This window comes from Pollachius pollachius, assembly GCF_949987615.1.
Source record: "Pollachius pollachius genome assembly, chromosome: 9".
Classification (NCBI taxonomy): Eukaryota; Metazoa; Chordata; class Actinopteri; order Gadiformes; family Gadidae; genus Pollachius; species Pollachius pollachius.
The window spans coordinates 8,631,037-8,642,783 of NC_136942.1; the positions used below are offsets into that span (position 1 = coordinate 8,631,037).

The 11,747-nt window shown below is 45.1% G+C and overlaps 1 protein-coding gene across 1 annotated transcript in view; it reads right to left on the reverse strand.

Moving 5' to 3' along the window:
- Nucleotides 1-10,623: 10,623 nt before the first annotated feature.
- Nucleotides 10,624-11,747, reverse strand: part of rhcgb (Rh family, C glycoprotein b) — a gene marked incomplete at both ends in the record, with an annotated part of 7,824 nt that continues 6,700 nt past the window's right edge. Inside the window, 3 exons of the mRNA XM_079742753.1 lie at nt 10,624-10,657; nt 11,102-11,172; nt 11,409-11,482. Of these exons, the coding sequence (XP_079598879.1) occupies nt 10,624-10,657; nt 11,102-11,172; nt 11,409-11,482 (179 nt within the window). The remainder of the gene's footprint in view (nt 10,658-11,101; nt 11,173-11,408; nt 11,483-11,747) is intronic.

Sequence of the window (11,747 nt, forward strand, 5' to 3'; positions counted from 1 at the left end):
ATTATATCCTCTCTTTTTTATGAATGAAGTTTTCAACACGGAGAAATGTATAAATGTTTTGATTTGTTAGAGCTGTATTTATGTAGCCACATATTGCACTGTAAAAAAATAAGTTGTAATTTTAGTTATTTATTTTCGCATGCTGTCAATGCCATTTATTAGCTTCGATGTTTTATGTTTTGCGTTTGGTAATTAAAATACATATATATGAAATTTGGTTTCATCTGCTATTTTTGTGCTGAAAGGGTGGAATATTCAATTTATCTATTTGTTATTTATTAGTTATCTTTTTGATTTTCACGAGTGACAATGCTACCACTTTTTTTTTCCGAGGCATTTGGTCAGTTGTAAACGATTAGACAAAGCCTCTGCACTATAGGCCTATGGTAAATCTAACGAACGTCGCTACACCGTCTGTCTAAGGTTATGAACAAAGAAACTAAACCCTGGTGACCTTGAATCGGATATTCTAGATTTTGATATGCGCCCAATGTGGGGAAACTCCTAATTCAAAATTCTTACATCCAATGAACAACTTTCGATAGATTGATATTATGATAACCCGTCTACTGTAGCCTATTTGACCATCCATGAAGGAATAAATTAACAGTGTGTAGGGGACGATTCGTTAATGATAAGAGATGAATTGAGTCGTCAGTGTTAGACTCGGGTCCGGGTGGACCTCTGGCTTTGAACGGACTAAAATAAGATAAGATAAGATAAATCTGCAGGCCTCGTGGTGACCTGGATCCTTAACGGCCCGAGTCAAACAGATGGAGAACCACAGGGTCAAGAAGGGATTACTTTCATTTAACACAAAATAAATCCAAAAGAAAGTCATGAAAGTAACAGACAAAACGCCTGTTAATTAAAACAGAAGGGGCTGTGTTGAGGTGGTGTTTTCAGGCCTGTCTGATTACAGATTAAAGGCCTGGCTGGCCTAAGGGATTATTTCGCTTCATTTCTAGCATCCATATATTTTAACAAACCACAACCAAAAAAAAATAACAATCGCATCCACGTCTCGTCCACCATAAATAGATAATTAATATACAACATAAAGGCCAAGGCCTGAATTTTAAGATCTCCGTCTCTAGCCTGACCATATTTACACAGTGTCAGGGTAACGTCCCCTGCAACTCATTGTTAATTATTCTAAGATTTTAAGAAAGCCCTACCACCAAACAATACTAAATAAAGAAACACAACGTTCACATGTACACAAACATACGTTCTTACCTTTATGAGTTAGAAGGCTAAAACCGCCTATGAATAATATAAACCCATCAATACCCGGTCCCTCATAGACCGATAATAAACCCCCAGCTTGTCAGCGGTCTTCAATCGGGTTGTTTTGTCATCATTAACTCAGGAGCGCGTCTCTTCATTGAGAGACTTCAGCCGGACCGGACCTGTTGGCCGGGTCACAGGGGGTCAGGGGGGTCCCCCCGTGGACACTTCCCCAGGGGGCGATAACCGGAGTCGGAGGGCTGCAGCGAGCAGGGCCCCATTGTTACCCCGAGGGGCCAAGTTCAAGGGCCACTAATCAAGTGGTTATTTCCTCCATCTCCCAAGTGACCACCGGACCTCGGAGGGAAGGAGAGCCACTGACATCTCACTCCGAGACGAGGGAATGTGACGTTGATCACCGTTGGTTTAACCATAGGCCTGGATATAAGTTAATGAAAAAGTTTCTATTTCAATTCCCTATCTTTTTTTTAGCCTACTAAACGGCAAAATGGCAGACTTCGATTTCATTTTGCAAATGTGTTACAAATACTAAATAAATATGTAAAATAAATAAATCCATGAATATTTTTGCAAACGACAGCGATAGCTGGTCTTCGTTTAAACGGTCTTTTAAACCCTTGTGTCTGAAATGACGAGGGGTTAAGTACCAGGATGTGGATACTGGCCTGGATGATCGTTCAGAGACCGCTGGGGAGTAGATCTGATCCTGAGTGAGAACCAAACCTTGAGTTCCTGATCAGACAGACACATATCCTAGTCTTTATCCCCCACAACACACAGGCGACCTTGATTCGTTTATTTAAGAGGCAGGCTATTGCCAATGGTCCCTGGCATGGGAAATACAAGGGAGCATCTCTCTCTCTCTCTCTCTCTCTCTCTCTCTCTCTCTCTCTCTCTCTCTCTCTCTCTCTCTATCTCTCTCTCTCTCTCTCTCTCTCTCTCTCGGGATCGGATGAGCTGGTGGATTGACCCAAACAGATTCCGTTGGATATGTCATTTAGGCTTTACAGTGCAAATGGAAACTAAATTCTGTACAATAAAAAACGGTAACATGTCCGTTTTAAATGGTGATAATAGTTAACGTCAATCATATTTACAGTGATTGTTGGTTATTTTTGGTATCAATCAAATCAGTTTCAATTGAATAGCCTCGTGAATATAATTGTGAAAAGTGATATCATGTTTTTTAATATATAGCCTAATTAACAGGCATCATTCGGCTATAGGGCTATATTACAATGTTAATTCAGCCTATAGACAAAACAGGCCTGGACACACAACGCAGACCCATTGTTGATGACTATAGGCCTGCTCTTAATTATTTGATCCATTTCGTTTTAAATAAATACATTTCTATTGAAATACCGCCTTGTTAGTGGACAGTTGACCAGCATATGTGAATGTTTAATTTCCATCCATGCTTTATAAAATAATTTAGGCGAACTAACGCCCTTGCTCGTGACATTTTCATCAATAGAAGGCCTGCATGCATCAGATTAATCTCATTTTAGCAAATAGAGCAATGGAAACATTTTATAGCGTGAATTTAAATGCACTGTTTCACCAAAATCGTGAAGCTAAAGTCGATAAAGCAGGCTGATTGCATCTGGATAATACCGTGTCTCTGAAATGGATTCGCAACATGATGTGGGGAGAACCCATCAATTAATAGTAAAAATAAAACACTCCTACAAACCATCCTAATCTCCCACGTCACTGTGATCTATAGGGTGCCGCTCTGTACCCCAACAGAGGAGAGGAACCAGCTAAGACCTGCTCAGATCCCAGTAACATTACCAAGAGCAGTTCAGATCCTATCCTAGATCCGCCTATATGCGGGGAAGGTGAAACGCTTTACCAGACGCGTTATTCAGTCTCAGCTCGGTAGAAAAGAAACAACGCATCAAGGAAACAGAGAGATGCGTGCAGCACAATTAGACCATGGTAATAACACGAGCAGGGAGGATGGAGGTGGGAAGGAGGAGGAGAGGATGGGGACCACAATAAGGAGGGCGGAAGCTATGCGCATGCTCAGAGATAATTAAAGCCCGGTGATCAGACGTCGCTGTTCATTATTCCATCCATCGGCTGTTTAACAGGCTGTGGCCGATCTCTCCGCTTACAGATCTGTTCCCGAGCCTAGTCCTTTCCGATTGGCTGCTGCTAGAGACCCGTTTCATACAAAGGTTGAAATTAAACCCATTTTAATATCCCTTTGAAATAAATGAGTGCAACAATAAAACGCCGAATTTGAAACCACATTTTTGTAAGTCAAACCACACTCATTATACATTGTATACTTATGTTTTAATGTTTTAGATACGATCAAAAATAAATAAATTCACGATTTGTAATAAATGATACCGAGGCCAAACATCAGTGAAATCCTCTCCCTTGGCAGAAGGGAGAATGAAACAGGCAATACAATACGCCGATTCGTTCTGGCCTGTACTGGGCATGTGGGACGTGCAGGAAGGTCTTGATCCGAGCAGAATGGTTCGGATCAGACCTCCAAAACCACCTCCAAGGGAATTCGGATTCACATTCCGACAGGCTGCGTCTCTGTGCCATTACTATTCACATAATCGACACGGGGTCTCTAGCCGTGTCTGATGTGCGGCTGCGGCATTGAACTCTGACCCCTGTCTGGAGGGGCCTCGGGGAGAACGGTTGGGTGGGGGTGCGCGGGGCGCTGGGGGCTCAGGCGATGGGTGCTGCTGTGCAGACTGCATCTGCGGTTGCGAGGGGCTCCCGGCCTGGGAGTCCCTGAGCCCAGACACTCCCAGCCGTCCCAGACGAGGACGGCAGACTGGGGGTGGGTCGCTCAGACGTCGCCCCCCACCTCCACCCCCCCAGAGCCCCACCACCACCAGCCATTCTATGCAGGCTGTCTGGCCCGGCCGCAACCTCGGAGGCTGGATGTGGAAACGCCGGGGGGCCCCTGGACGTGTCAACGCCGGGGGCCCTGGCCCTGTCGTGCGGGTCGCAGACGGACAGCAGTGGGGCAGAGAGACACGCAGAGGAGCCGTCGATTTGCGACTTTCATTGTTTCGGAGTTATTCGTTTCCCATACAGCAGACAAAGGCATTAAGCCCTGCAAGGCTTCAGCACGTCTAAATAGTGTCTTAAATCACTCCTGAAATAAAGAATAAAAATTGTCGTTGTTTTAGGCATTCATCCTTTCATAACCAACCCTTGCATTTGATCGCTGGACAAATATCCATATCATTGATAAAAAAAAACACGCATTACCCGTTCAAAATTGGCTACAGCACTGTAGGACTTCGGTTCATTAATGTGTTTATTTTAGGGAGAACAAGAGAGGTTGGATATCATAGATAGCGTGGTTCAATGACAAAACTGCGTGTTCAACAGCACCAGAGGAGCCCACTAGAGGTTCTAAAGAGCACTGCACCCAGAACCAGAGGAGCTCCCTAGACGTCCTAAAGAGCACTGCACTAGGAACCTGCAGAGGCGGTATCCCCCCCGCTGGAGACAACTATAGTGATCCGCCCGTCGTGAACTTCACCCGAGAGGCGCAAACACACAAATACACACACGCACATATTACACATATTTTTGCACACACACACACACACACACACACACACACACACACACAAACACACAAACACATACACGTTAATGCAAAGACAGACAGATAAACACATTAAAGCACACACACACAAATATACATATTCATACTGACAAACACACGTACAAAAATACAAATACACACACATACAAATGAATGCACACACACACAAATATATGCATTCATGTATACACGTGCACACATACACACACGCACACTTACACGCACACACACACAAACACACACACAAACACAAATATACACGTTCAAGCAAGTACCAAGAAACACATAAACGCACATAAAATGGCTCCCCTCCCCCACAGACCTCCCGGGTGAGCTGCAGTGGAGCGTGTAGCCACCTGTCAATCACCAGGTCCCGCCCGCGCTAAGAGAGATGTTTTCCACGGGGCCGGCCCGTCCCCTCCCATACATTCTGAGGGCCCTAGCAACCGCGGAAGGTCGGACAGAAGCGCCTTTGTCCAATCACTACGGGAGGCGGCCATTGAGCCGCGGATCCCCTGGGCAACCAGGACCCGAGGTGTCAGAAAGGGCCTTTTCTGGGGTTGGACCGGAGGGGCCCGGTACGTCTGGGGGTCCCGGCGACGGGGCTGAAAGGCGGTGTAACGGAGCGTATGAAGGAGCTGGTGGAGAGCGGATAGGATCATGACTAATCCGCTGTTCCTATCCACTGTGGTCTGATAGGGACACTTAAACAGCCTCTTTGGGCAGCTAGCGGCCCGTGGTGGCGTGTGGTGGTTAGCCTGCGTGGCCGGTGTCACCGCCGGCGCTAGTGCTGGTTAGCGCCGGCCATGCTAGCAAGCTAGCCAGGGCCGATGGGTGGGAAGTGCGCGGTTTGCAGTCGTTGTTTTTTTTGTATCTTTAGAGATGTCAGGTGCTCGGTCCTTCTGGGAATACAACAACACCTGGCCGACCGAGCGGTCACGGTTGTGTCTGTTGTAGCGCTGTTGTTGTTGTGTGTAAACATAGATTGTGTTGCCAAGTTTCCCGAGCTCACTAGACACTTTGGAATAATGACAAGACGTTTAATATGTAAAGCCGGAGCTGGATCTGTAGAGATGAATCTAGGAGCGTTTCACAGGTGAAAGACTTTGGTAAAAGAAAACATAATAAAATATAAAATATCAAAAAGGGGTAATACATTAAAATGCCTCATTGGAGTTTTTCGGCGGCTACTCCACCATTTTGAGAGGACACATGAGATTAGGCTTCTGTAAAATCCTAAATGAACATAACTACCGTAACCTAGCCAGATGAAAACGTTGTTTTGCCACGTCTCACATGATAAACACAGTATCTTACACAGCAATGTCTTCCCCTGATGACACATCATTTCAACAATAATTACTCAACACAGATATAAAAAACATTACTACCACGCCGATAACTAACATCATATGCGAAATAAATCGAAATGTATGAATGGATTATTTAGGATGTATTCAAACCCAGCAGAGACAGAGGAGAGCTGAGCTTGATGTCGTGTGTCGCCACGCTGTGGGTTGGGAGGAGGGCATGTTTTATGGACTCGTAGATGTTTTTACAGTTTGTGTTAAAGGCAGTGGCGGCTGGTGATCAACAATGTTGGTGGGGCACAGTAATAGTCTGGGGTTCCTCCTCCCCCCATAAAAGTAATTGAATTTAATAGATTTGATTTCCTGTATTCTGGTGCATTTTGGGGATGGCCACTACCTATTTACCTACTATTCATTCAGATTCATAGCCTACATCCTGACTTGCAGGGCCTGGACAAGCTTACACTGCATATACAGACCTACTTCATGGCCATTCCACCAGCCATTGCTATTTGACCCATTGTTGTTATTCTGATATTGAGACAAATCATGATCACTGCCCTATAGCTTCCATTTTTTGTGAGTCTCAATGTCTACTTCAAATGCAGTTAGAAATATGGGACAGTTGCTTCATTTTGTTTATACGCTACAGGACGAAAGACTAAATTAATATGTAACTTACTTGCTCCTTTTAAGTATAACATTGCTTGGGGAGTCCAATTGCTCCTGTGAAAAGGGTGAAAAGTGCTTACAACTCTCTGCTAGTTAGCGACCTATCTCTTCTCTACAAGTAGTTGTGGTGCGCGATTGCTGCTGAGGGAGGTAGCCTATTTGATTGATTCGCTGAATTGTCCAATCATGTGGTGATAACAAAAAAGAAAAGCGATACCATTGGCCTGGGGCGCACACTGGTGCGACCCGAGGGCGATTTTTCTTGCGCCAATGAAAAGCTGTCTCTGCTTGATAGACAGCAAAAAATTAGCGAGCTTACATTGACTTCAACGTGGCCGGCGCCCCTGACTTGGAGGAGGGCTTTATTTCGAATGACTAGTATAGCCCAAATCATTGACGTTTAGACGCATATAAATGGTTGCTGGCAGTGACAAGTATATCACACAATTAAACGAGGATAAACGCTACGTATTTTTGATGATTTATTTCGTATTGATAATAGTTTATTAATAGTTGGCAGACATATTCAATTTAATTATTCACGGAGGGGCGGCCTCTATTGACCCACCGCCACTGGTTAAAGGTCTGTTTACGAGGAGGTGAACAAACAGAAGTAGACAGCTATTAGCTCAGCCTGGGCAGAGCATCAAGCTGTTGTAGAGTTTACTCTGACTCGGCAGTAAACCTTATCGTTATACAGTGAAAGCACGGGCGACTGTAGACAAAATACCAATCAGATATATGCATTAAATGATACAGAGTATGTACATACAGCCATACACTAGGTTAACAAAGAGTGGATTTAATCTGACTGTGCGGCCGTGAACTGGCTGGTTGTGTTTGTGGTCTCTGGCAATGTAGTGCCGATTACAAACTCAACACACACACACACACACAGACATAGACACACATTCCTGGTATTTTCTTTATCATTAATGAGTATTTCACAGGCCCCCTGCATAATGCTATGGTTTCTATAGCATCCATTCCACGCTCACCCAGCCCTTTTTTCCCACCCTCGCTGCTCCTGGACCTGTCAATCACAGATCTGGATTGAAGCAGTCATCGGCAATAGAAAGTGAGGCCTCAATCTCTCGGCCCCGCCCCCCCCCCCCCCCCCCATGGCGCTGGGAGTCCTCCACCCCCCCAATCAGTCTCACCCTCTGTCTCTCGCTCGGTCTCACCTGCTCGGTCTCACCCCCTATGTCTCCACCACTCTGTCTCACCCTACCTCCCCCACTTTGTCTCACCCTCTCTTACCCCCCTCCGTCTCACCCTGGCTCACATGCTACATCTCACCCCCTCCCGCCCGCTTCTCTAACCCTTGCTCACACGCTCCGTCTCACCCTCTCACCTGCCTCGTCTCACCCGCCCTCACCCTCTCCATCTCACCCACTCCGTCTCACCCTCCCTGCCCCCCTCAGTCTCATTCACTCTGTCTCACCCTCCCTCCCCCACTCCGTCTCACCCACTCCGTCTCACCCTCTCTCACCTGCCTCGTCTCACCCGCCCTCACCCTCTCCATCTCACCCACTCCGTCTCACCCTCCCTGCCCCCCTCCGTCTCATTCACTCCGTCTCACCCTCCCTCCCCCACTCGGTCTCACCCTCCCTCCCCCACTCGGTCTCACCCTCCCTCCCCCACTCTGTCTCACCCTATCTTACTCACTCCATCTCACCCACTCCGTCTCACCCTCTCTTACCCGTTCTGTCTCACCCTATCTTACTCACTCCATCTCACCCTCTAACCCACTCCGTCTCACCCACTCACACTCACTCCCTCTCACCCTCTCTGTCTCACCCTCCCTCCCCCATACCGTCTCACCCTCTCTCTTCCCACTCCAGTGCCCCCCCCCCCCCCCTCCCTAACGCTGGGACGGTCCCGTCTCCTGAGTCCTGAGCGCCTCCCGCCCAGAGCGGGAAACACCCTCTGGGCGCCTTGTTCTGATGGCTGATGAATAAACATCAGGGAGGGTCTGGAGGGTGGTGGGGGTGGAGGTGGGGGTGGGGGTGGGGGATGTCTGAGGCGTGGCGAGCGAGGCAGGGACGGGGGTGTGGACGCTTTCTTCTCAGCGGGACTGCAACTCGTTTAATTGGAGCACTTGTGGCACCATTACCTCCTTTACTCAAACACGTTACCGATGACAAAAGGAAAACAGCGCTAAGTCCGCCTTTGTTCGGTGGGAGGGGGGGGGGAGGCGGGGGTGAGGAGGGGGGCTCAATGCCGTTACTCATGTGTGGGAATCAGCCACACTCTCACACTAGCAGGCGCCCGGGCCCCTACTGAGGGCCCAGTGTGGGGGTCGTTCCCCGCTATCTAACGCAGAGGCCCGTCGTCTAACGAAGCCCATGGAGGAGACGTTGTAACGTAGCAGCCGCTCTGATGCTGCTCTGCTGTGTCCGTTTGGATAAGAGTGAACAAAGGTCAATGTACTGACACAAGTAAATACATAACGCAAAGGTGTGTGTATATATATACAATCAAACCACTTTGTGGAGGATGAGCGCAAGGCAGAATATGGCCGGAGGAGAAAGGGGATGGATTTAGTTTCTGCTGTGAATCGACAAGTAGGTCTACACATCGTTATTAAAGGGTTTTAAGTAGCAGATGCTAATTGCCCGATTATATAGTATAGATAGGCGGTAATAGGCTAGAAACAGCCCAGTCTGCTGGAGGCTCAGTATCAATTGTTCTACTTGTTGTGTCATTAAAGTAACACACGTTTCTAAAACAATACATTTCACAGCGACCATGTGCGTGTGTCCCCGTTTGGTCTTACACGTGTAGCCGGGTCACTAACCTTTCTGTTTGTCTGACCTTTGACCTAAGGTCAGACCAATAAAGCTTTTAACTGACCACCACTTGGGACTGCGGACTACTTGACCTTTGACCTGAACCCTCAGGAGACAATCCCCGGGACATGACTGACCTTCAATTTGTTTTTAAACTTTTATTTATTGGATATCCTGTTGAAGATCAATGGTTATCCATAACACGATCCCACGTTAATCCAAGTTGAGTAAATAAACATGTATTGTATTAAAAATCATTAAATTGCTGTAACTAATGTTCACTTTTGCTTGAGTTCCTAAACATATAGTTATAATTATACAAACACATAAGTTGCCATGACAATTGTAAAGACATTTACACAAATATTGAGCTGGATTAATGCCCTCAGTATTTTGGATAAAATGAAAATGGTTATTGACAATTTTCATTCATACATTCTAAGTTGATTCTAATGTTCTATGTATCTCTCTATCAAACAAAAAAAATGTAGCTATCCAAATATTTAGTAAAACCGGGAAAATTTGGAACTATGCAGTTTAAGTTTTTTTGCAGTTTTTTTGCAAAAGGCATATTTCAAATAATTCATCTGTTTACTTTAAGCATAATTTCTAAGTCCCACGATTTCACTAGCTGTAGGACAAATTAGAATTTTGTGCAAAACCAGGAATCAAACATTAAGGTGCAGTTTAGGTTTTACCCTTCAAACAACACAACTTCAACAAGGAATAGTTATCTCAGATCGTGTTCAACTGCAAGATAAAAATAATTATGAATCGAAATATCCCGAATTAAAAGCCACAGCTCTGGCAAGCGGCAAATCCCCCATATTTGCGTTTGAAGAGGGAAAGTTCGCCATCCCATTCCTAATTTAAAACTTTTGATAAATGTAGAGAGATATAGGAGCCATTATTAGACTAGTCCTAAGTGCCTTGTTCGATCAGTTTGAAGGGTTGAAACCGTAGTTGAAGGACAAGGAACCAGGGTTCAGAAGCAGACAGGTCAGGTCTGCTCAACACTGAAAATGGTTTCCGCTCTGTAAAAAGAAAAGCTGCAAGTTAACAATACTCAATTCGCCCAAAAAGCCAACATATTGATAGTATAGTCAATACAATCAACATCAAATCCTTTCAAACTAGGCCATCAAGTTTGTGAATTATTGACTGGGTAGATTTGGGATTTTTGTAACAATGGGGACACCTCTACCTTGTAAATATCTGACTTCCAGAAAGATTTTAAACGCTCCCTAACAAATGTTGACCCATCTGTCACGCTGTTTCATGCCTCGTTGTGTGTTTAGTCAACATTTAATTTGCAACACAAGCCGCGTCAGCTACATCTAACAGCTGTACTATGCTGTCATCTAGCGGATGGTCAAGGCATCACAGTGGCAAACATGGTTTACAGGAAATATAAAAATGTATTAGAAACAAAGCAGAACTGTTTTGTTTCACAGATGAGATACAAATATGATACATACACGTTTTTGTTCCTTATTGTGTGGTTATTGTATTCAAGGACAGGTTCAACACTCTCTTCGTCTTCAGGTAACTGTAATTGTTAGAAACAAACATATAAAAAAGCAATAATTAAACATTCATGTTCTTTGCTTATTTTACCGAGTTACACAATGAGATTAAAAAAAAACATATAACAAACTACATTTAATTTACAATAAATAAATATTCTATTACCAATGATAATTTCATGGTTGTATTTGCATAAATCAATAAAAACGGGTTTCTCATTATGACAATTTCACTGACTATATTTCCTTCTTGATTTACCTCCCAGTAGAACTGATCATCGAAGCAGTCCTCATCTGCAGGATCTCCCCATAGAGGCAACCTTAGAATACACCCTGCAAGGAACACATCATAAACCTGCCTCATTACACAACATACAACTAGGCTACACAAACACACATGCAGAGATGCACACGCACACACACACGTACACACACAGGCACACACAGACGCACACATGCAGACACACCAGCTCACACAGACGCACACTATACGCACACACACACTGGCCCACCACATATACACACATGCTAATTTCCTTCTCGTTTCATAAAAACTAATATTGCATGAAGAAGAAACGCTGAACATTTCCAGTTCTCC